The following is a 25,890-nucleotide window of genomic DNA, read 5'->3' on the forward strand; positions in this document are numbered from 1 at the left end:
TCTCTTGAGGACTGTCTCATCTGTGTTTGTGAGATCAGTGACTGGCACACCTAAACACACCATAATCACTGCCATGCCTTCATGAAGCCTGACAAAACCTGATTAATCTCCACAGAATGTTCTGCAAGGTCTTAGAAAATGGAGGTCAGGTTTTCTGAGTGAAAGATTGATGAATCATTGCCAGTAACAGAGTTTGCCATAGGAGGATACCTGATTGTACCATTCACAGCACTGTAAGGTTTCATTTACATGCAAATGTTTGCAAACAGAGCTTGGAAGGTCATCTCCACCTTACCTTCCCTCCTTGTTTCAGATGTTTTAAATGCATCCCCAGGTGTTTTGTAAAATCATCTCTGAATCTGTTCTTGCAGCTGGAGGATACAGTTTCATAAGTGCTGTGATAAGATGTGGGCTCCTGGACTTAGCATCCTGCAGCTCGGTGCCATCGTTCTTCCACTGCAGTGAGGAACCTTATTTTCCCTTTGTGGGTGCACTAATATGGCAATGAATAGCAGATGTTGTAGGTAAGGTACTGAGTTAAAACAAGTATGTTGTTTTTACAACTGACATTTTAGAGCTGTCAAAATGACTTCATTTCCAGCTTATCACAGGTTGGGCAAACAGAAGTGGAGAGTCCTGCAGGTGAAAGGTTAATCTGGTAACAGTGGGCAAGAAATATCACAGCCCTCATCTGTTTCAGGTTTCAGCAGTGTCTTGGGGTAATATTCTGTCCTCAAGGGTCCCCTTCCCAGTGTCTTTCTTTACAGGTCTCTTAAGCACAGCAGTGGCAGGATCTTGTTCTGTACAAGCTGATGGGCGGTCTTTTGAAACAGGAAGGTGCTTTATAATGTCAATAACTGAGCTGTACAGACAGAGGCAAAGACTGAAACTCTGGTCCTCTGTTCAAAGTGTGTGTGTGCACAGCAATCATAGCTGTTATTTGTAAGGTACCTTACAACTGATTCCTGATTGACTGCTCAGCCAAGTAAGGACACATCACTGCCCTGCTGGTGTCACCTTGGCTGGGAGAGTTGGGATCTCAGTGGTTTCTCTGGTCTTGTTGCTCTTGTAGAGGTTTCTGTATGTTCTGTTCACTGCAGGTAGTGTTTGACTCATTGCTCAGAATTCTCCAGTGAGCTGCTTTTCACTTTCTCATGCCAGTGGGAGGAGGCAGTGGCTCCTGTACCCTGCTCTGTACTCAGACAAGTAAATTCTGCTGGAAGGATCACTTCCATGGGTGCTGCTATGCAAAAGTCAGTAGTGCTATATTTGACTACCTCTTAAATCCTCCTTTCTTGTACAATATTTTGAAAGACAGTACCATGTCCCTTTGAGTTAACAAAGAGGCTCTGGCAGAAACCAGACCTCACTCTCATGTACAGCCTGAATCACTAAGACAACCTAGACAGTAAGTGTCATCTGGAGAATAGGTGTAAATTACCAGTGTTTGGTGAGATCATCCCTTTCTGACATGAGCTGTGAGAATTTGCAGAGATGTGTGTTCGTTGCTTTAGGAGAGTTCTTCCCCTTGGGAGCTTGGGCACTCCTTAAACACATGCTCCACATGCACCATTCCATACACAGTTTGTGCAAGCATAAGTTGTGTCTTCTAACTGTAATAGGATGATGTTGCAGTAACACTCAGTAGGTTTTTTAAAATATGTTCAAATTAGAAGATCCACTGTCTGCCTTTTCCTTCTCCCAGAATTCAAAGTGTGACTTCATTTTGAAAAGTGTCTCTTTTCCCTGGGATATTTCACATTTATGTGTCAGTGACTCCAGATCATATTTGCTCAACTGACCAAAAGCCTTTTTTCTAATTGTCAGTCATGCAAACTGAGTCTGGCTTTTTTCTTTTCATCCCTTGCCACCAATAATTAAGAGCATTTCAGAAATGTAGTGAAGTGGAAAAATTTTTCGTACATATGGAATTCTGCAAATATGCTGATAGAACATACATTGTGTTTATTTTTACAGTTTGCCAGGTAGGAGATGCTTTCTAATGAATTAAAATACCTTTTTATACTAAAAGGTGGCTGTTATATTTGCCACATGTATTACAAATACATTATTCACTACTGCATCTTTTGAAATATCCACTCTACAGGTTCCCACCTTTCCTAATCTTCTTGACAGTCTCTTGAACAGTAATTTTGGCCATTATTCTGATCCTCTCTTGCAAAGTGCAGAAGAGTCTACCTGTTTACTCTTCCTCATCCTTCTGAGACTGGCTTGCTCATCAGCCTGTGTGATGTGCCCTGCTGTGACAGGAGTGTCTGTTGGCTCCAAAGGTGTTTAGGGCTAAACACAAGTGAGGATTCTTTAGAGTCAAGGCTTTGAGTACACAGACAAATTTTCTGGTCAACAATATGTATCCAGATTTTCCAGTTTTCCCTACAAACTTGTATTTGCCAGTAAGTGTACTTGATTATTTTGCATTGCAAATTTTGCAAAAATTGCTTCCAACCACCTGAAGGACTTTGGTCCAATGACTTGGAGTTGAGCTGAATACCAGAACTAATCACTGACTTTCAGTACAAGATGGAGGTGTTAGAACTCAGTGTTGGCTCTACACAGAACAGTACAACAGAGTCACCTGAGGCTGCTTCTGCATAATCTAACCCAGTACAGGAAATCTGTGTCTTTCATGATCTGACAGTTACCTTGTCAGGAAAACTCTGATAGTGTTGCCTTCTCCTGTCCTGTGAAATGCACACTTTACAAACTGGCTGGGTCACTGTGGTTTTCTTGGTCCGTTTCTAAACTGACTCTGTCACCTTAGCCCATTCTAGTTTTCTTTTGCTGATCCTCTGCTCCTTAGTAGTGTCCTGGTGGTGGATTTTCTGCAGCACACAGGCCAGGGGAGGGACCACTGTGGTAAGGTGGGCTATGCAAGGAAGAAACTCATAACAGGCTTGAAAGAATTCATCCTGGGAAAGACAAGAATGGTTGTCCTTGATTTTCACTCTGATTTTCAACAGTTGGATCTTTCTGTGTCTTGTTTCACGTCTGGAAGCCTCATGTGCAGTACAGAATTCATTGGAAAAAATTACAAGTCATGCCCTTGCTCTGTTGTTTCTTACCTTTTATTTAGAAATGTGACTGTTGCTGCCTTATATAATCACAGCAGGACATGTGCTAGGAAATGCCACTGGATTTCTGCATTTTCAGGTGAGTTAGAGACTTTGTATTTGGCTTTGAATCTTCTCAGTGACGACCCACGCTATTCACATGGTGTAACAGCACTGAGGTTAACCAGGGCATGCAGGGCCCACCTGCTAGAACCCATTCTCTCTGGACTTTATTTCTATACAACATTTTAAACATATCCAGCATTTCAGAATAAGCAGCTTGCCCTGCCCCTAAAAGCACGTACTATGTATGTACAGTATAACGAGGGGAAAACCAGCATTTCATCCAGGTCAAATACGATGTAGTTTTGTGTTCCTTTTGGAAAGAGTCTGGTCCTTTTGTTACCTGTCACTGTATTTATTTTAATCTGTTTACTACTTCAGTTTTCCCTGCCTCTGCATGGGCAGATTAATAATTTTATTTGTTTGTGTTTTCAAAATTCTGTTTTGTTGTTCTCATCACTGCATGGGTCTGCCTTCTTTCAGTGTGTGCTCTTTTCTCTCACATAGAGATGATTAACTTTTGCAGTAAATGCGCAAAGAAGTATCTGATCTCACAATAGGAGCCTTCACTGCATCAAGAGGCATGCTAGTAATTTAGCAAAAACAGGGCACATGAAATGGTCTTTTCTTGCAACATGATGAATGTTTTTTTTCAGTCTTGCTAATGATTAATGAGTTTAGCTTGGGGACACAAGTCTTCAGAAGTTGCAGAGTATTTCTCCATCCTAAACCCAAATTGTGGTTGTTCAAGTTGAGCTCAAAATGACAGACTGTTGTTTGATGATGTGTTGGTCAAGGCAAGGCAATGTGCATCACCTTGGGTTTGCAGAGTTAATGTGGAACAATGGCACAGACCCAACTTAGTCCATATTCTGGTTTCTACCTCGCCTAAAAAGATCACTACTGCTTGTTTAATTACAAGCTCCAAAATAAAAAAATTAATAATTAAAAAAAAAACCTGTAAAGCATGGACAAGTTAATCTGTGCAGTTGCATTTACATCATTTGAAACAAAAGTTGATTATTAATGATTCTCTTTATCCCAAAAACACAGCCTTCTCCATAGCATCTTCCACTTGCATATATTCCAGATGAGATGGGTAGTTAGTGCATTGGAAATGGGGGCTCTTGCGGACATAGTTAAGGAAATCTGGAGCTCCTGGGAAAATGATATTGTCAGCCAGAAGAACTGAGCCCTTCCTCAGCAAGTTGCATTCCTAGAAAGAAGAGAAATGGCTTCATAGTGGCTGTTAAGCAGACATTGGCTTGAATGTAATGTACTTTCATGTTAACCAGGTATACTCGAGTGCCTGCATCCCAAAACCCATCGTGGTACACGTCTGCAAGGTCAGAGAGACATGGGAGAAGCTGAGTAACTCTTGGATCCTTTGTGGTCATTTGCTAAGTTTTTCTGTTTATTAGTACAACGTTAGATGCTGATTCTGAAATAGGAAATCAAGTGGGAGTGTGTGCTTTGCTCCTCAGATTGTTTCCAGCTATGTCTACATGATCAGTAAGGTGGCTTTGTTTTGGCTGTCATGCCTCATGTTTAAAAACTTTTTTAATATGGCATTAAACTGCTGTAGTAGCTTTTTAGGTCACCTGAGAGTAGCATGTACTGCTTTGGCCAGACTCAGTCAGATTCCAGAACTGCTAAAAGAATGAAAGATTTTCTGTGCTTGTTTTCCTTTCATCTTGAACAACTTCCTGCCGTTTTCTTTGGGATCTGGGCGTGAAGCGAGGTTTTTGCACAATGAAGATCCCTCTGAATTTCCACAACACATAACTAACTTGCAGTAGTCACTTCAAGTGCAATGTTTATCCTCAGTAAATCTAAAAACCTAATTTTTACTGGTATTTTTTGTCTAGAAGAAGTGCTTATCTGGGCTTACCAGCTGTTTTAAAACAAAGTCTGTAGTTAAATCAGTTTGTTGTTATCCTGTGGTTACAGGCAGTAGCTGTAGCCAAAACATGGGGTGTTTTTGGTCACTCCCAGTCTATGAGAGCAGTTCAGTTGATGAGTGTCCTGCAGAAGCCCTTGAGCTTATTGCTCTTGCCTCTGGGGACTGAACACCAGTGAGCACAGTAGAAGTGATTTTAGAGACATGTCAAATACCCTCCAGTCTGTTTCTATTGCACAGCTTACAGAAGCTTAGAAGAGACAACATACTGGATTTTCCACTGGTCATCAGGATTTCAAATGCTCTTCATGTCTGGCTTTTTTTGTCTGGACCACTTCCAATATATACATATTTCATCTGAATAAATTCATATTCACTATTCATACTGCAATACCTGCTGAGAATACATTTTAGAAAGCTTATGACATCTGAAAAAATCTGAGGATCTTTTCTTTGTCTTTCTCCTCTTAATTTCACAGGAGTTTTTTTTTCAACTTTGTATCACAGTTGCATCAGAATCACCACTACCATGGAACTAAACCGTCTGTTTGCTTTGGCTGTGTTGTGAGGCTAAGTTCTGATAAGGATGCACTGTGGAAAGAGCTCAGTCATCCTTACAGAGGCAGTTTAAAAGAAAGGACTCTCTGAGTACAAAATAACTGTACAGAGGGAACGTTTTCTTCAGCTACTGCTGTGTAAATTCAATACTAGCTGTTCATAACACCAAACAAATTTCCTTTTCAAACAGCTTTCTGGAGGACAGGGCTTAAAACTAAAAAAACAGGGAGGCTGGGTCAGAAAATAGTGTTGTAATCCTCAGGCAGGGGTCAGGAAGTATTTGGCAGGTTCTCAATCTAAGAGGCAGGCTCAAAAAAGTGGATTTATTTGAAGAAAATAATTTAAAAATGGCAGATCTGTAAAAGCAGGCAGTTGTAGAAAATTCTATCAGCTGGGACAGTATCTGTATGTGCTGTGTTGATAGGTACAGATGTTGTCCATCTCAGTTACCACCTGAAAATACCTTCCTATCCAGCAGTCCTTTGCCACTGCCTACTGCTGTTAGAGCCAACTTATTTTGTAATACCCACAGTAATGGTTAAGGCAGCTTGGGAAGAAATAAGCATAATTTTTACACATTTGGGGCTGGACATAGAGTTGGACAGCATTTCCCTAGGAAGTGCCTGCCTGGAGCAGTCTGCACTCTTTTTAACATTGCTTTGCAGCATGCTACCACAGCCATGCTACCAAAATAGTATTTCATCAAGAGGCTCTGCTGGCACCATAGACCCAGGCAAAAAAAAGGAATACTGAGGAAATTAGAGAGGTGGAGCTGGGATATGCAGGTCCCAAGTCTCACCCACTCCTGGGTGTGCAAGGCTCAGGCCATGCACTCCTCCAGTAGAGTTTCTAGTGCACACCTGTATGTTCAGGAAACAGAAGGGGTCAGCAGTACTCACTGAGTCCTTAGCTATGTAGTGTTGGCAGTTGTCCTTAACAAGAGTTTAGGGTCTTGTCCTTCAAATCCTCTTTCCTTGTAAGGCTGCTATTTTGGCTGCCAGTCTTTATTTTACATCAGATGAGGTCCCTCATAAAGAACAGAGGCCTCACAGACATGAAGATATTTGCTGCTTTACTTTTAAGACTGGAATAGTGCAAACTGACCTGAAGCAGGATGGTGTCTGGTGTGTATCTGTCTTTCCAGTGGTCCAGGAACACAAAATCCAGAGTATCCACTTCATATTTTTTTTTCAGCTGGGGGATAATTTCCTCTGAAGGGCCTTCTAGGAGTTTTACCTGAAATACAAATCCATGTGATGAATTGTGAACCATTAAGAAAAATCACATGCTCCCAGCTAATTTTGAATTGTAGCCAGACATCAGGGATCATGTTTATAGCTCAATATTGTGTCAGCTGAGTTATTTGGCAGGGTTAGGTCAAATATATCTTTTTATTTTTGACAAACCAACTCAGTTAAGTTTCAAAATATGAATTTGGGTGGTTTGGATTTTGTTGGTTTTTAAATTAACAACAGAAAAGGTGACCTGTGTTTTTGTTGTATAATGTGTGTCTTTACTAGAAACATGGAAATCTCCTGTTGAAAACAGTGATTTTAATTACTTTTGTTTTAGTTACATCTCAGTTGAGTCTTGTAGTCCAAGGAAAGCAAAAGATGCAGAGAACAGGTTGGGTTAGAAAAAAAGATGGAGGCTACAGTATGTAAAATTTATATAGCCAGGAGAGGGAAGAGACAGGACAGAGGCTGTTACATCTTCCTCACAGGTTTATTGGAATTACTACTCTTAAACTGCAAGCAGCTGCTGCACGTGGATTTTTGTTAGGCAAGCACCATATACCCTGAGAGGAGGAAGAAAGTGGTAAGGAAATGTCTGTTTTATGACTCATAGTTGATCAGGAGATTAAATCAGATGGGCAAATGCAGTTTTAGATGTACTGGTACTTCAGATTCTCTTCAAGAAGTTAAGAAACACATTAGAAGGTCCCTTGGTGGGACTTATTTCCTCCAGTGTTTCCAGCTCCACTGAAGTGAGATGTCTGCTGAATAGACAGGCACTTCTCAGGCATGAATCCCCCAGCCTGGGGGGGATATAGACTGGAAACACCTGCATCTCAACCAGCTAGAGAGAGTCAAGAGACCTCTGCCTGCACAAAACTTAGATATGGGTACTGTGACCAGCTAGATTTGGGTAAATACTTCTCATTTGAAGTCCACTGCACATAATACAATTGACTCCTGTGACCTTTTGTAACAAATTGGACTATGGTTCAGTTTTTGTAATTAGTCTTGACACCTTTTAGTTTATATTGAGAAACCCAGTATTCTTCTGACTTTTGGAAGGCAATATAGTGAAGTCCTGCTGGGAGAGGTCAGGCACTCTAACTAAGCATGGAGCTGGTTAAATTTATAAGGTCCCTGGGTAAAAGAAAAAAAAAAACAAAACCAAAATCTAACCAGTTTTGCTGTAGTGAATGGTATTTACCATTGTATTTACCAAATACAAAATGGTGTTTACCTTATCTTGTACTCCAGCAAACTCAATCATCTGTTTGGCTATAGCAGCAAATTCCGGGTTGAACTCCACAGTGAGCAGACGGGCTCCTGCCTTCAGTAGCCGAGAAATCCTCACTGCAGAGTAGCCACAGTACGTCCCCAGCTCCAGGGCAACTGATGGATTGGCCTCTTCCACTGTCTTGTCCAGAATTTTACCTGATTAAAATGGGAAAAGATTACCTTTAGACAAAACCAAACTGGTTCATATACAGAAGAGCAAGTTGTGACAAGAAACTTTAAAAAACCATGTACTCAGTTGCTCAAAACATTCAAAAATTAAGAGCTGATGTCAAGTTATATACTGATGTCAAGTTATATACTGTATCCTTTGGAAACTGGCCTGTGATCAAGATAATCATGGACGTTTTAAGTTTCCATGTGCAAACTTTCAACTAAAAGAAATCTTTGTTTCACAATATACATATTTCTGAATAAGGAATTCCCTGAATTAATTTATATTCCCTGAATATAACTTATGGAATTCCCTGTCACTAATTTATAGTGTTAGAAGGGAGAAATGCAGTAATTTTTTCCAAGAAATTACTGCAGAAGCCATATTTGTGAAATATATAACTCCTGGATTTTGAGTGCTCATGTTTGTTGCTAATGTTACATGCTGCAGTCTGATATAATATTTCTTATTCCAAATACTCATCTTTAAAGGAAAAAAGAAAAGTCTACTTACAAAGCTGCAAAATATTTGGTTTCACTGCATGAATTTGTGGAATGGAAAATATTACTCAATTATTAACAACATAAAATATTCCCAAAAAGAAGTGACAGTGACTATATTCAGTCCTTTTGAAAGAAAGGATTTATTTGTGAGAAATTTCCTCTTATTTATATGGCTAGAAACTAGATAACTAAACTCAAAAAGTGGTGGAAGGGATTTTATGCTAAGCCATGGTCATTAAGGGATATTTTTCTGGGTGCTATTTATTAATATGATGATGAGGCATCTTGAGGCCATGTAGGCACTCTTGAAATCTCAGAGACTAAAGATGCTCCAGCTTTGATGGCTTTTATCTGAGGAAAGGCCATCAGAACAAAATTAGAGTGAAATTATTAAGAATTTAATCACAAATGTTTGAAGTTTAGAGCTTTAAGTATTCCTACTCAGCCATGACCCACAGTTCTGCTCTCCTAAGCACCCCAGCCAGGCATGCTGAGGAGCTACTTTTAAAATTGTACACATGTTAGAAGAGCATTTTTATCACAATGCTTACAGTTGTTTTTCATTAGCTATGTTAATCCCAGACTAAGCAAATTTCCCCAGAAATATCCCAGCAAGAGGTGCTTTTGTTTCTAATTCATAAGGGACCATATTAACATTTTGCCACTATAGTTTTTTGAAAAGATTGCTGCTTTCCTGCAGCTATGCAAAAAAGGTTTTGTTCCCATCTTTTTCTTTAGGAGACAAGAACAAGATGATTTACTTGCTAAATAGCAACAATGTCTGATACTGTATGACACGGATAGGATTTCTCCCTTCAACAGAAAGTTCTCATTTATGCTTGCATATACAAAATTCATATAGTTAAACACAATTTTGGGGTTTTTTTCAATTTGCTATCTTGCTGTTAAGGATCTGAAAGTATTTAACATAATGAATTATGCCTTGAAGGCACCCTATGTAAAAAGTGAGGTATAATGCAACCCTAGATTTTTCCCATAAGTTGCCACTCTCTGCTTACACACTTGCAATGTGCACAACACAGAAACCCACATCTGGGGCTCTGACTTTCTGCATGAAAGTTTTCTCCTCAAAAATATCTGCACGAGCAGGCACGACTGTTCACAGGACTACTCTGCTGACCCTAAGACTGTGTGGGTGGGGCTTTCTGCAGCAGCAGCTGGAAGTGGCCATGTGAATACAATCAGATGTCCTGCTCTGTGCTAGTCTTGAAGGATCTTTTCAGATGCTGACCCTTGCTGCAATTACCTTTCTCATCACCCACGTTCATGGCCCACTCTTTCTGGGAGCAGTATTTATCTATAGTGTCCAGCACACTGCAGGGGTCTCCTCGCACTGCATTCTGCAGCACAAAGTTTAAAATCCTCTGTTCTTTGCTCTGATTCATGATGAAATTGGTTACTTTCTCCCGGATTATTTCATTCCAGATAAGGGCAGCAGTGGCATTTTTCCTGATGAGCAACACAATGAGCAGCAAAATGAAAAGCAGGATGAAGACACTGAACAAAGGGACTGAAGAGCTCTCCAGCATCTGGAAGAAAATAGAAAAACCCAGGGTTAAGGTGGCACAGGAGAGGACTGTCCTTTTTGTAAATATTGAGCTAAATAATTCACAATCAACTGTACTGAACAGGAACACACAGAGTTTAATTATGATTGTGTCTAAAGCAGCTGTAAAAGGCTCTCTGTCACTTGCTAATGGATGGTGCTCTGTAGCACTTCCTTTAGAAGCCAATTTTACAGGCAGTCAACAAGTAGCTTTATTTAATGCTCTGGTCCCTTCCCCCACACAGCTGCTCAGTCCTGGCTCCAAGCATGCCACTGCACAAGGAGCTTCCAGCATCAAATCTGTTCTAGCTCCAACAGGAGCTACAACATCCTCAAAAATTTTGCCTAAGTTACCCAAGACCAATGACAAAGGGATTATACCATTCTAGGAGATAACAACATTCCTACAAATCTCTTCCTACTTGTTCTTGCTTCTCTTTTTTGTTTCCCCAAATATTGTCCCAGAAAAATCCTATTTTTTATGGATGGTCTGACCTCCCTTCTGTAGTGGGATTTGGCATATACACATGGGGGAAATCTACCCCACTACTTAAATTTTGAATCATTATGCAGAACATATTTTGACTTCAGAAGATGACTGAGTTTCCATGGAGATATGCTCAAGATACAGTACAGCTGATTTTGTTCAGTCATTCTCTTATCTTAGTTGCAGAGCAAGTATGATTTGTTTGGAGCTGTTAAAAGTCTATTTCTTTTGCTTTTAAGCAGTCACCAATGTTAACAGTTACCCTTAATGCTTTTCTTGCAAAGGCTGACCCTGAGATGTTTCTTTTCAGAGCCTGCCAGCATCATTAGCACATTAATATCTCGTTTCTTGGACCTTCTGAATATTTTTTCCTAGCTAATATGAGCCTGCTTCATTATTTCAACAGGATCATGAAGGCCTGGATGTCAATTTTTCTTCTTTCCCTCTATGCAGAAGTAGTTCTACTGACCAGGCCCAATTGTCCTGCACCTTTCAGATGGGACTTCAGCTCTTTTTAGTTTTTCTACATGAAAATATTTTACATTATCTGTCCACTAAAAACTTTGATGGGGCTGTGGAAAGATCATTAGTTTAACATTAAATATCTCTCTAGCTTCACTTGACTGGCCTTTACTTGACTTTCATGGCTTAGTTGATTATATGATTGTTGTTGATGGATTTGGATTACTGACACAGGTGAGAGAGAATTATTCTGAACTCCAGTGAATGGATGGAGCCCAGATCTTCCTGAGGCCAGCAGATCTCTGACTTTCCTGCCTCTGGACACGTGAACCTGTGCCCCTGCAGCCCCGTGACTCACTTGGGGGCAGGCCAGCTCCAGTCAGGTCCCTGCAGCACAGAGGAGTGCTGGCATTCAGAATTACTGCAGACACTGCCAGACAGAATTCTCTGCTTACAACGGACACTTTGGCATTCTCTGGGCAGACCTTGCCACAGGCTGTTACTGTTCAGCACTATGAGATCCTGCCAGCAGGTTTGGGGCTGCCCTTCAAAGATCTGTCAGACAGCAGGAGTGGATGGGAGCAGCAGGATGAACCAGGCTGGGTATTTTGGGGGGAACAGCTTTCCTCCTTTATTGCTTAGCACTGATATGAGACCATTTAATGAGATTTCTCTAAACAGGGAGAGACAGCCTCTGTAGGCTAGCTCAGCCCTGCTCCCTGTCCTGCAGGAATGCTGAGACTTCTTTTTCAGACTGACTGAATCAAGAATTCAGAGGGATCCACTTTTTTCCAGTGCCTCAGCTCTTTGCACTTGATTCCCACATGAATGGTACCACATGTAAGAGCAGAGCCCACCTGCCTCCCCTGAGGGTGGTCACAGGTAGAAACAACCTACAGAGTACACGCTGATTTTTCCATTCCTAGATGAATTCACTTATTTTTAAAGTATCAAGGAATGTTTTTCAGCTACTGGGTTTTTTATTAATAATATTTCTGTATAACATGCCAGCACCTTCATAAACTGGCAGTATGGGTTGTTCTTAGCAGAACTCCTTCAGGAGGCAATTATCCTGAAAACCACTTTCCAGAGAAGGTACCTTCCAAAGAGAGAGAAAAGGACACTTTTGGTTTTCTTTTTTTTTACACAGTATTTTTCAAAGTTTGTCCCTCTTAATTTCTCTCTTCTTAGGTGTGAAAATAAATTTAGTGACAGCAGTAGACTGTAAAGGCAGTCTGCCAAGAGCAAGAGGTGATGGTCATGCACCCAGAGGGAAAAAAGATCTGTACCAAAATAGGTAATTGCTTTCATATTCTTAGCTGGAAAATATTTGATATGAAAATTAAGTGTGTAATTCAACCAATTTAAAACTACCACTACCTAGGAGACAGTCATGTTATGACAGCTTTAGAAAATGCAACAGTAATTTTAGCTTTAATGTGGATTCATGAGATTCATTAAGTATGCAATAAAAGTTGCATACAGTCAAGTTTCCCATAACCACTTATTACAAGGCAGCTACTCTTATTATTTAATGCTTATACTGAGGTTCCAAATACACAGGTTAGCACTGCAGCCTCTTCTGTGCTTCAGAAGCACCATAATAAAGGGAGCCTTCTCTTTGAAAGCTAAAATTTGAAGTGGAAAATAGCAGGCAAATGAAAAATTCAGCAAGGGAATAAACAGAAAACTGGAGGGACAACATTATGGGAAGGAATGAATAGCACGTATCAGTACATCTGGTTTTGAGAAGACAGAGTTTAAAAGAAAACATATTAAAATTTCATGCCCAAACCTGTCAAACTACTGATGAGTCTTTCTAAAGCACTGAGTTATTTTCTTATGCATCTAATCTTACTCATTTTGGCAGTTTCATAAGACCAAATCATAACTTGATAATGCAGCTCAGCAGTTTTCCCCTGATGTACACCATAATCAAACAATCAGCATTTGAATGGGAGTTCTGCTTCAGTTTACAGAGATTTAAAAAGACATTTTCAAAGAGAGAAGCAGACACAAAATGTGGGAATGTGCTGCCCCAACTTACCTGCCTGTGGAGATGAAACAACTAAGTCATTCCAATGGCTTTAAAAGAAACCATGAAAACTGGCTCAGACTTAGGGACTGCTATTAATGCCACAGATGTTAAATTAGGGGATTTAGTATCCCCTTACTATCATATGATCTTCAGTTTTTCTAAAATCATAAAAATGCCCATGTGATGGAGCCCAAACCAATACATCCTGGTCTTTATTCTCATGCAGCTGACTCCAGCCATTTCACCAAAGGTTACAATAAGGATCTCTCAGTAATGCTATTTATCAACCCTTCTGGTACATTTTTCCAACCTCTGCTAAAAAATAATTGCTCCTAAAATTCCCTGACATGAAAAAATAAGGATTAGAACAATTGGTAACATCAGTTATTAAGGTAAGTCCAAGTAACCAGATTGATCTTTTTCAATGTTTCATAAAAACTGTACAAAGTTTTCATAGCACTGTTGGAGGAAGTTGTATGGAAATGTGATGCAAACTACTCATTGCAACTGCTTCTCAGATTCCAAACCAACATCCCCTTGCTAAAAACTGATCTTTATTGAGAAGGAAAAGAAAGCATGTGAAAGTAAGCACCTTTAAGTAGTCTAAGTTTTAACAAAAGTATATACTCTAGTGAGATTCACACTCAGTGGAATAAAGAAGTATCAAATTTGACTATTTAACTATTCTGAAGCTTACATTTCACTACATTATGAGTAATTACCAAGATGTCATTTCCTACAGATGCAAAAATAAGAGATTACAAACATTGAAATACTTGTGAGGTGGAAAACTGCTGGATAGAACATTTTTCTAATCAAGGTGAATCCTTCTATGCCTAATTACAGAGCTTCTTATTACAGTTTTAGCTTGGATAAACTGATATTGCTTTGCTTTGTACTGAAAATTAACTCCTAAACATTATCACGAAAAGCCCCCCCCCTTTTTTCAAAGACAGCACATACTGTTATTCTGTTATACTGTTATATACATACCCTGTTATGCTCCAGGGCTGGAATGAGAGTAAACTTTGTGACCCTGAGCCAGGGGACTTAGCTTTCAGTCTCATTTTGGCAATGTTTTTCTAATCTGGCCTTGGATGAGCTGTCTTATCTTGCTCTGTGTTGCCACAAGAGTTAAAGTGACTGCTACGTGTGCAAACTTTCAATTGTAAAGCTGAATAAATCTTTTTCAGAAAAGTCCCTGCTATGAATGTATGGATAACACCTGAAGAAAGGCAAAGGAGTTTTGGCTGCCCAGCAAATGCCTATGTGACATTATTATTCTTGAGTTTATGAACAACTGGGAAAATGTGGAGACAAGCAGTGCTTCAAATGCTTTCCTGAAGGCTCTCAGCCAGCTGACAATTCAGGCCTTTGAGGAAAGATGGTACAGGCAGTCTTGCTGTAATTTTTCATGCCTTTAATCCAACTGCCAAGTACTGGTTGGTTGTTTAAGAGTTCATTACCAGTCTCCACACATCCAGACAGTACTTTAGCATTCTGGTGCTAAAGGGTTTAGAATCTAATTCTGACTTTATTAACTCACATAACCTGGTGAGTGGGGAGCACTTGATAAGTTTATATCATTCAACCTTTTTCAGCTTCTCCTGAAATGATGCCTTTAGACACTGATGCACTGAAGTAAGCAGAGGATTTGTACACTAGGAAGGATATATTAGCTGCTTATGAAGCATTGTGAAAACAATGCAGAAGACTCAGCACATTTCTACACATATTTGAACAATGTTCTGCACTAGGCCAGAGGAGATCTGTGCTGTGCTGGGACTGGAGTTTCTGACTCTTAGTCCTGTGCTGTCTTGAATGAGGCAATCTCTCTTTTGTGGCATTTTGTTTTTCTTGATGTTTTCCCAGAGAAAGAAAGGCAGAGTATTTTGGTCAGAAAGTCTAAGCTAACTTCTGCCAAACATTATTGTATCCTGTTGCTGTAGGCAACACAATTCAACAGCTTTGTAATTTAGTACATTTAAAGGTCAAAAAAAATCTTTTTACCTTCTATTCTTTTGTTACTGTTTATGTATTTTCAAGTGAGTGCAACTGTTCTGTGAAAAATAATCATCATATTGCCAAATGTGAATAGCTTGTATTTCAATGGAAACTTAGTCTGGGAGTTTGACATTCAGATTTTCCACTGACATCATGAAAACAATCTGAACAGACTTTATATAATTTTTCACTATTTCTTGCCTGAAATCTAGATTTTCCTCTCAGTTTTTTTCAAATTACTATAATTTAACTTCACTGCAAACTTTCTGTCTTCTATAAATGCAAAGTTCTAAAGATTGTTTTCTGCCCCCATAGCCTTTTGTCTTCCCTCTCCTTCCCTGTTCTCATGTTGAAAGAAAACAAAGACAAATTTCTTCTTACTGAATGAAAGGAAGAGAACAGAAAAGTGCCTATTGCCTACTTGGGAGCCCCATCAAATAAGCTTCATAAGGGTGTTTAAATCCATTCTCCCCATATAGATTTCAATTAGGATAATTGCTACCCACTTTAAACTCCCTTCCCAGCAGCCATTCTCTCGATGGTATTGGTGCTATTACCCAGAGCAGAAGGTTTATATAATGGTTGTGTGTCCCAAAAAGAAGTGCAGTGTTTAGAATGAACTGGCCACACAGAGAGGCCTCATCTCCATCCAACATACAGGTGCAAGGAATTTGTAGCATTCTAATCCAGACTGACCTAGTGAACACACTGCATGATTAAAGCCAGATTTGGCAGAGAGAATTCTTCAAGGATAAGACATGCACTTCACCAGGCCTTTAGGAGGAGAGCTTTTCAGGAATATGACCCTTTCAGGTACCCCTAGGAAGTGTTTGTTTCTGATAGTCCCTATTCCTCCTGGAGCACTCCAGATGTGTTTGTACCATTTGTACCAGTGTTTAAGACCAGTGGTTAGGGCAGCCCAGCAGAACTGTACAAATCCTACCTGGGAGGCAGTGGACTGACAAAAGCAGAAAGTGCTCTGCCCTGACAGCACACTAGGAGCTGCTCTGTGAAGAGGTTTCTAAGCTGAGATTTTCATGTTCCCAAGGGAATAAAATCAAGCTGTTATTTAATGCCTTTGCCCCATAGGGAGGTAGGGAGAAAGGGCTGAAAGAGGAAAGACCAAACTGGCTAACTGCTCTGAGGACAGACCTATTTCACTGAATCTTCCTGATATCACAGGGCTGAATCCTTAGTGTCCCAAATCCCCACTGCATGCTCCTGCCCTGCTTCCAAGGCTACCAGCTAATCTACTGTAAATCTGCCTCTCTCCCAGCACAGCTTTCTGCTGTCCACAGGCTGCTCTTCAGGCTGGGGGGAGTGCACAACTGAAACTTGGTAGTGAGGACACCTGCTGAGGGATCTGAAGGATTAGGAAGGAAATCTCTGCTGAAATGATGACTTATTTCTATGAAAATTAACAACTCTAACACGCCAGGCAAGGTAGGATTCTCCACAGCATAGCAGGTAATCAAACATTGTGTGGGAAGAGGGAGCCTGAGATAGAGCAGGGTAGGGATTGCTTTCAAATCCTGAATGAAAGCTCCCCCCAGAAAAGTGCCTGGAGTGGGCATAGAGGGTCTCTGTCTAGAAATTGCTTTCTGAGAGAGCTTTAGAATGGCCTCACACATTAAGGTCTGTTTTCAAGGACTGCTGCCAAAATTATGTTTTTTCAAAAACTTCCCAGTCACTTTTCATTCCAGTGATCCTGAAGGAATGCTGAAAGACAACAGTATGAGACTGGCAGAGGTAAACTGGGTACCAGACTGCTGCCAGGAAATATTGCTAAACTTGGATGGCAAATAAGTTGCTTGAAGTGTTAATGTGATCAAGCTCTTTTCTATTAATGCAAACTAAAGCTGTAAATCAGGAAGTTTTCCTTTTGTATTTCAATACTGCAAAGCTGTGCAGATGCATGTGGTTCTGAACCTGAGGGTTTTGTTGGAAAAGCCCATGACTGAGTAAGCAGAAGCGCAGAGACAAAGTAAAGGTTGTTTAAGGTTGTTTACAGAGTTCATCAGTATGACGTGCTTGACAGTATTGGTAAATGAGTTTGTTTGGAAAGGACAGAAAGTAAAAATAATATCCATTATGGGCATCAGAAGGATACAAGGCAACAAAAGTACTCGCTTTTTGTCTCTTCTTCAGAGATATTTTTGGAGTAGCAGAATTCCCTCTTGAGAATGAAAACCTCCATAAAGTACATCTGCAGCAAAACACTTATAAAAGCAGCTATTCAGCCAAATGTGACTGAACTTGAATGTGAAGCTTCACTTGCATTCAGCTTTTTCTTCAATATAAATGAATACTGAATTACAGCATACTTATAGCCATAAATTAAATTTTCAATTTAGTCAGGGTTATCTCATCTCACTTCTTTCAGCTGTCAAGATTTACAATACAGTACAAATGCATTACACACAAATATGTCCTACTCTTTCTCTGTGAAAGCTGTTGCTGCCCACGGACTGGCTTCCTGACAATGAGTGCCAGTCAGAATGTGGAAAACACCACTTCTTTCAAAAGCACCACTGTTTAAAATAGTGACATTATCTAAGATAACACATCATGTCAAGCCTGACAAATAAGAAAATATAAATATGTACCTTTCTTAGTCTAGCAGAAGCTGTTCCCTCCGATCTTTTCCTGTGCTGCTCTCCTGTGGATTTTACAGAATAAGAGTCCAGGAGCCTGCAGTATTCAGTCACATTCGATCACATCACAGGAATAGCTTATCAGTTCTGTTACACAGACTCTAAAAGGAGCGGTGTCCTTTTCCCCAACTCCTCCTTTCACAGATTCTGCACTCCTTAAAGGTGCTCGGTGCTCTAATAACCGTAGAGAAAGCTATTCATCTGTCCCCTAACGACCGTGCTCTTGTTACTTAGTTACAGCACAGTGAATGCTGACAAAGTCAGGTGTGAGCCAAATCTGTGCTCAGTATAAATGCAATGTGTTCAATCAAGCAACTTCAGGAATGAATTTGGCCCAAGGGATTTAGTTCTTTTTTCAGCTCAGACGTGGCATGCTAAAGCCAGAGCAGAATTGGTAGGAACAAGACCTAGGCATGCGGGTTAAATATAGAGTGCTGCTGGAGGCAGGCGAGGTATGTATAGCAAATGGCTTAATAGCAACTACAGGAGGAGCTGCAATCAATACATTATAAATAGCACATTGGAATTTCTCTGGCTTCTAGCTGGAAAAATACTCTGCTACAAACAGCTCTAAGGTAAAGGAAGAGGCTTATTCTAGGAAACATTGTTTTCAGCTTGTCTGTCTGTTTCCTTTGAGGTGGGAACAATAAAATCCAGCTGCAATTAAATTGCACCATCGAGAAAATCAGAAGAAAACAAAAAAATCCCAACCACAATAGGGTAATAGTTCTCTCCTGTATTTTCACTGCAAAACTCAGACCTAGTCAGCAAGTGTTTGAAGCTCAAGCCTAGAAACTTTTTAAAGACTTAAAGAATGTATTTGTACCAAGCGTGGCAGAAACAGGAGCTGAAGTTCTGAGAACTTCAGGCTTTGTCAAGTGATAGGGGAGGTCCTTGAAAGAATTAGGGACCACCTGAGAGCATGACAAGAGAAAACCAAATAATTTTAAGCAGATTAATTGAAAAAAGAATTGTGGCAAAAAAATAGGTGGGTGAAGATTGAAATGTTTCTAGTAGCTCTAAACAAAACATAACTAAAGCCCTGCAATACAGCACAGTCCCCAATGTCAATACAGAATAACTTTCAACCATCCCTTCCATGTATAACAGAGCTTTAGCTCTGCAAATATTTTCTTATAATCTAGACATCAAGCACAACAAAGAATGAAGTAAGCAATAGTGCAGTCCAGCTCCACTGACAGTAATTTCCTGTCTGGTCAAAAGCTGGTTGCGTCCACATGATCCCTGATGCCTCCCACAATTCAAATTAGCAGAGAAGTTTTTTTACTGCTGGGCTGTGGAGAGAAGAGTCAAAACAGCAAAACTTACTCTAAGCACTGAGTAAGTATACAGCTTTACCTTGTGTAAGTACACAGCTGCTCTTTGGAGAAGTCCTTGCAGTTAACTACAGCCAGTTGTGGGTGGTGTCAGCCCAGCTTCTGCTTAGCAGCATAATTTAGTGCCAAGACTTCCCAGATTGAGCAACATCCCATGACAACACTTCTAAAAGTCTTCTAACTTGGAGCTGAATTATATTCTTCAGGCTGGAAGCATGGGAGGAGCAAACTTGCTTCTGCCTGCCCACGGCTGTTTACTTGTGTGATAAAAGCTACGCCTGCAAGTAACCCTTGCTGTTGTCTACATATTTTATTATATAAGTAAAAATGGTGAATGGCAATAACTGCAAGTTAGACAAAGCTAGAGGTTAAGTTGGTTAAGACACCCAAACTATGTGATAATGTCCATAAATTGCTTCCAAGTTAATAGAAAGTTGAAATCTTGCAATATGTTATGGGGTATTTTCTTCCCCAAGAGAAGTTTCTTTGGTAGCCTGATAGACATTGGTTCATGTCTCTCTTTAATTTACCTGTTAGCCCAGCACATGGTCTTTATAAGTGTGGATATTTTTGCAAGTTTTTTTACTAATATACTAACAATGCTACAAACTCCACAGTGCATAAATTTATATACTATCTATATGACTTATCCTTGTTTAGACAGTAAAAATCTGCCCTGATATTAATACATCTTATTATAATCTGCCCTGATATTAATGCAGAGAGCTACAAATGTATTGGTGTAATACTATTTTTATGTAGGGCCAAGATCTTAAAAGACTTCAGAATATCTATCAGGTACTGGATTCCCAGGGCACATCTAAGGGAAGGTGTAGAACCAGGATGCATTAGCCCAGCAGCAACATCACATGAAGGGCAGCAGCTCAGCAGAACTGGCTGGTTCAGGCTGACTCACCCTGACAGTCGCCACTTCAGCTCTGATGTGGCTGCACAAACTTGAGCAGACTTGCTCATGGCCAGAGCTCCCAGCTGCAGTCACATGGTGCAGCGTGGCAGGGCCATTCCCACTTGCTGTGCATAGCACGGAGCCAGAGCTTTCCCCCTAAATCCATGCCTGGCATAACAACAAATGGCATTCCCTTCTTCTAATAACCCTGGACAAAGACTGGTTTTTAAAAGCCAAAACAAAGGGAGACAGGAGAGCTAGCACATTATCATAAACCCCAGAGATCATGTGAAACACTGAGTGGAAGAAAATTCTTTTGAGCTTGCATTTTCAGAATAGCAGGAGGGATTTTCTTTTATGGGAATTTGCTGTTTTCCACAGTCAAATTAGTCTGTCTTGCTGAGAAACATGAAAAAGAGGAATTTTGAAGAAAGGAAGCACCACTCATGTCTGAATCGGGAAACTGTCTGGCAGTATCTAAAACAGGAAACAGCTAAAAGAGAAGAAAGGTGGCCAGCAAAGTCATACTCTAAATTTGAACAGATAATACAAGCAGTTAGACTATTTTGTGTTTACAGTGCCTCTTAAAAGGTTATCAGGAAGATTAAAAAAACCTTTCAGCTTTCAAGGACTTTATAACTCATCACAAAAACTCTGAAGCAGTTAAGTCTACACATTTCTCTCTTTTCTACCCTCAAGTTTTTTGGCAATATGTGCTGAAGCATTTGAATGAAGCCAAGAACTTGTGTTACTTGAAGATTCATCTGTTTCTGCTGTTTTTTTCCCTTACTTGCAATCAATTACTTGTTCAGGACAAACTATGAACAGAAGATCTATGTTAAGGAAGGAAGGACCAAATAAAAAGGCATAGATTAAATTCTGAACTAGTCCTCCTCTGAGACAAATTTCTGAAAATAATTCTTGAACAATCTTTAAAAGAGAGAGATGGTAAGAAACCAAAAGGTCCTACCTGATGTGGAGACAGCTTCGTTCAACCAGCAACACAGCAGAGTTCACTGCCACTCTGTAAATTATTCATTAGGTCACGCCACAAAATGCAACCTCTGAGAGAATGGATTCCCCACCCCACCCACTAAAAAGGACACAAAGTGATGATGTCCAAAGACAGTATCTACCTGACACCTCTCTTCTTGTCCCCACCCTCCCTGGCTGCTGATCTGGGAATGTAAGACATAAAAGAAACTATGCCAGAAAAACAGGAAAGACAAGAGGATGTGCTTGAAAAGTCAAAATTTTTAAAAGGTTTGGTAGAAAAAGTATTTGGCCCTGGTCATCTTCCTGAGGGAGAATTTAAGTAAGCCATTGATAAATGTAATAAAATGTATTTCCTACGAAGGAAACAACAAACAGAATTGCAAGCTGTCTTCACAATAAATTCAAAAGGAGAAAGTTTGCCTGCTAACAAAATCAATTCATGACTTACAAAGCACCTTTTTTTGTTGAATGGATTTGTGTACATTTCCGATACAGGGGTAAGACCACACTCTTTAAAGTATATTGAATAAACATCTCCACCTGGAAATAAACCAAACCACAACTAGGGTATAAGTTCATTTATGACTTCAAATATGACAAGCTACAACTAACAAAATTAGTGGAAATATGATGCTAAGTCTGATAACTATCTTGGAAGAAGTTTTTTTCATCCCAGTTTTGGAAGTATATGCTTTCACTGCAGAAACACAAGGCTTTATCGAAATGATTCCTGATAATAAAACATATTTGCTGCTAAAGGACTTAATACTTGCTTTCTTAAAAGAAATTAAGATATATTACATATATATATAAATAATGTGTATCACTAATTATCTAATCAACATAATGCTAACCAGAAAATAATTAAATTAAGAGTAGAAAGCCATATGAGCTGAGCCACAGGTACAGTAGAAACCACATTTGATAACCATTATCTGTCTCTTGTCGCTGAAAAAGGGTTTGGAAGTGCAGCACAGGCACACCTACTCAGTGCTGACAGAAGGAAATACCAGGGGCTGCTGCTCTTACTGATACTGTCACCATCAGCACAACCCACTCCTCGCTGCTGCTGTTTGTCTCTATCACTCTTGAGGATCAATCAAGCCTGGGAGAACGAGCAAGAACAAGTGGAATGGCACAGCACAGAGTTTGGACTGACTTCTGAAGCTGGTTCTGATGGGAAAGCCTGTGGAGCTGCCCTGTGCTTCATTCTGAGCTGTGGGATACAGCCACAGGGCTGGGCACACCCCAGCATCACATGGTCACACCGTGGCACAGCACCAGCTGTACTCTCTAGTCTGAACCTCTTTTAGTGTTTTAAGGTCATTTCCTCTCATCCTTTCACTTGAGACGCAGCAGAAGAAACAGACAGCACCTTCCTTTCATTTGATTCAATTTGGTTTCACTTGCTTTGCCACATTTAAGGCCTTTCCCTATTAGCAGAACACCATAATGCTGCAGGGACATCTCCTCACATAAACTTGTTTTGTGTCTGGGGAGAGTTAATTCTACCCTTGATCCTACATGTCTGAACTAAAGCTGTGTGCAGAGCATATTCTCAACACTGCCTGATTCAACTCAGAATAGTGGCTAACATGAAAAGCTGAAACAACTTTGCATGCATGCACCTTGAAAAGCATAAAAGATTATATCTGAATATGCTCAAGGTTTCTTTAATTCAAAGACCTCTCAGTATGCTCTAGTCATTTCTTTCTACTGCTTTTGCAGTGGGTAACAGTGTTTCTAGTGATAACAGAGTTTGCCTTTGGTTTTCTTGTATTTTGGGTGGGAGGTTTAATAGCAATGATGCTGGGAAAAAAATCATCAATCCACTTACTAAAGTGATAATAATTCCTCTTTTTTTTAATGCATTTTCAAACTTTAACGGGGTGAACAAAAATAATGAGACTACACTGGAGGTGAAGTGAATTCTATAAAACTTTCTTCGAGTATTTTAATTTCCTGCCATTTCTCCTCAGCTGTGGACCAGAGGATCGATGTTTCCTGAAACAAAATGGTTGGATGCTGCCCCCTTGTGAGCGAGGCCTCTGTTCTAAAGCCTGAACCACGACTGCCTAAAACCTTTTTTTTCTGTAGAAAAAGCATGTGATTTCTCTTGCTCCAAGCTTTTGGCTGTGGTAGCACTTAACACATACAACCCACTACCTACAGCAACAGGCAGGGCGAGTACTGAGCTTCAGTGAGGGCCAAGCCAGCGCCTCTGAACCAGGAAAACTCGTTCCCTTGATTTGCTTTGATCAATGGCAGCTTTGAGGCCTTTTTACCTCAGGCTGTCAGAACACATCATTAACATTATGATGGCATTATTAACTCTCAGAGCTCCCATTCGGGATAGGTCAGCAGCATCACCCTGGTTTAATCAATAGCAGGCATGGGGCACAGGGATAGGGATGCTGCTGGAGGCTGAGGCACTGCAGGCGCTCTGAGAGGGTGTCCTGGGCAGGAATCTGTCCCAGCACAGCCCAGCCATGTGTGCAAACTGTTGGTGCAGATTGGGGTCAGTGACCCACACCACTTGGGCCCCACTCCAGCATTCCAGCAGAGGAACCCCTTGCTCCAGACCTGAGTCCTGCTCACAATCCTGAATGTATCACAGTCACAGGAACATGGAATAACACTGAGTGTAGCATCTAACACCTCATAGAAGGTGCATTGTTCAAACCTCCTCAGAGGTTTCTGTCAGCCAGTGACCTGCACCTGAGGAGGGGCTGTGGCAGCTCCTATCACCACGTCTGCTCCAGAGGAATGGCTGGTTCAGAGGGGAAAGGACAGGTCTCGGACATCACTGAAGGTTTTGGGCTGTCATCATGATCCTTGTCTTTCCCAAAAGGCCTTTCCCAAGCCCTTTCTACACAGGATCTGGGGGAAGCCAGTCAAGCAAACTGTGGGATTTTTTTTTTCCTTTCAAATGTCTAACTTTAACACAAATTTTAACTGATTTTAATTGAGGAGCTCAGAACTGGAATGCTGTGTCCAGTTCTGGGCTCTTCAGTATAAAAAGACAAGGGGCTATTGAAGAGGGTCCACCAGAGGCCATGAAGATGATAAGGGGGCTGGAGCATCTCTTATGAGGAGAGACTGTGGGAGCTGGACCTGTTTAGTCTGAAGAGAAGACTGAAAGGGAAACTCATTAATGATATGAGAGGATGAGAAGCAATGGCCATAAACTAAAACACACGAGGTTTTACCTCAACATGAGGAACAACTTCATGTTGGTGGTGGCAGAGCACTCGAACAGTTGCCCAGAGAGGTCGTGCTGTCTTCCTCTCTGGAGACATTCCAAACCACCATTCCACCTGCTCCAGGTGGCCGTGATTTGTACGGGGGTTTGGACTGGGTGGTCTCCAGAGGTCCCTTCCAACCCTAACGATTCCGTGCCGGTGTGTGCGGTTCACCAGCGCCAGAACCTGTGCCCGCCTCCCCCAGCGCCGTGAGGGCTCCGCGCCGAGCGCTCCCCTCAGGCGGCTCCCGCGCGATCCCCGTGGGGCCCCGCCGCCCTCCGCTCAGGCGCTGCGCGGCCAGCCCGCCGGGTCCTGGCGGGCGCGGGGCCCTGTGCCGTACAGCATGGCGGCGCTGTGGCGGCGGGCGCGTCCCCCGGCAGTGTCGGGGCTGTGCCGTACGCTCCGAGCGCTCTCAGGTACGCGGTACCCGCGGGGCTCGGGCCCGGCAGCGGCCGCGCATTTGCTGCTCCCCGCGGGAAGCGGCTGCCCGCGCCTTCTGACGCGCAGAGCGCCTGGGGAAGGTCCCCCAAGCCTTTTGCACCACCCGTAGATCACAGACCGGCTGCTGTGGCGACCGGGGCGGGCGGCGGCCGCCTCCATCCGTGAGGGCTCTGGCAGCCACCGCCGCGCCCGGTGCTCCCGCGGAGCCCGTCCCTCGGCCCCTGGGCGCTGAGGGACCCCCGGGTTCAGAGGAAAATGCAGCGGGGTGGGGGCTCCGCAGTGGGGCTGGGGCTGCCCCAGAGGCAGCCAAACCTTTCCTGCGGAATCAGCGCCAAAGGGTAGCGGCCCTCCCCGCCCGCTCGGCAATTCCAGGGCAATCCCCGGGCTCGGATGCTGCATGGGCTCGGTGCCCGCCCCGCCCGTGACGGCTCCGAAAGCAGCAGTGGCCCTGTGCCCTCACTAGAAGGAATCATCGCTCACCTGCGGCTGCTCCCGCCGCCTCACACCGCGCCGGGAGCCGGGGCTGCTTTTCTCCGAGGCCGGTCTGTGCCGGGGCCGGTCTGTGCCGAGGCCGGGGCGGCAGCGGGGCCCGCTTCCCTCTGACCGCGTCCCACGCCCCGGCAGGGCACACACGGCATGTAAAGCTTTGAGTCCGATAAGGCGACCCCGCAGAAAAATATCTGCGTAAAACTCGCTGCTGTAATTCCCAGACAGAGACCAGTACTGGATCCCAGTTGCATTAATTATGAGCCTCTTGGGACGTTGTGTGAAAATTTAATCTGTTTTCTCACTTTGTTTGAAGTGCTTTATTTTCTGTATTTCATTCAGAAAACCAGAGTAGATAGCTTAATGAACAAACAAATGAACAAACAGCGCTAGAGTGAAGTGAGGAAAACCCAAATCAGCAATAATCAATTATAAAAATAGCTGTACTCTGATACTGTCCTTACATACCTCTCCCATCTTCCTGATCTG

The 25,890-nt window shown here is 41.8% G+C and overlaps 2 protein-coding genes across 5 annotated transcripts in view; one reads left to right on the plus strand and one right to left on the minus strand.

The window, feature by feature from the left end:
• Positions 1-1,942: 1,942 nt before the first annotated feature.
• COMT (catechol-O-methyltransferase) lies at positions 1,943-25,580 on the minus strand. 4 transcript variants are annotated; one of them, XM_054645825.2, is made up of 6 exons: positions 19,352-19,524; positions 17,945-17,997; positions 10,048-10,330; positions 8,068-8,261; positions 6,697-6,828; positions 1,943-4,350 (listed from the first exon to the last, which is right to left on the minus strand). In XM_054645825.2, exons 3-6 carry the CDS (start codon positions 10,328-10,330, stop codon positions 4,171-4,173), a joined length of 789 nt encoding a protein of 262 aa, XP_054501800.1. In that variant the 5' UTR covers positions 17,945-17,997; positions 19,352-19,524; the 3' UTR covers positions 1,943-4,170. The 4 variants fall into 4 exon arrangements, with proteins under 4 accessions (XP_054501800.1, XP_054501803.1, XP_054501799.1 ...); XM_054645828.2 differs by lacking the exons at positions 17,945-17,997; positions 19,352-19,524 and adding an exon at positions 25,396-25,580; XM_054645824.2 differs by lacking the exon at positions 17,945-17,997.
• The window catches only part of TXNRD2 (thioredoxin reductase 2), a 32,215-nt gene continuing 31,059 nt past the window's right edge, over positions 24,735-25,890 (plus strand). The window contains exon 1 of the mRNA XM_054645823.2: positions 24,735-24,890. Within this exon, the coding sequence (XP_054501798.2) occupies positions 24,818-24,890 (73 nt within the window). The 5' untranslated portion in view covers positions 24,735-24,817. The remainder of the gene's footprint in view (positions 24,891-25,890) is intronic.

The sequence above is a fragment of the Agelaius phoeniceus genome, chromosome 18 (genome assembly GCF_051311805.1).
Source record: "Agelaius phoeniceus isolate bAgePho1 chromosome 18, bAgePho1.hap1, whole genome shotgun sequence".
In the NCBI taxonomy this organism is placed as follows: domain Eukaryota; kingdom Metazoa; phylum Chordata; class Aves; order Passeriformes; family Icteridae; genus Agelaius; species Agelaius phoeniceus.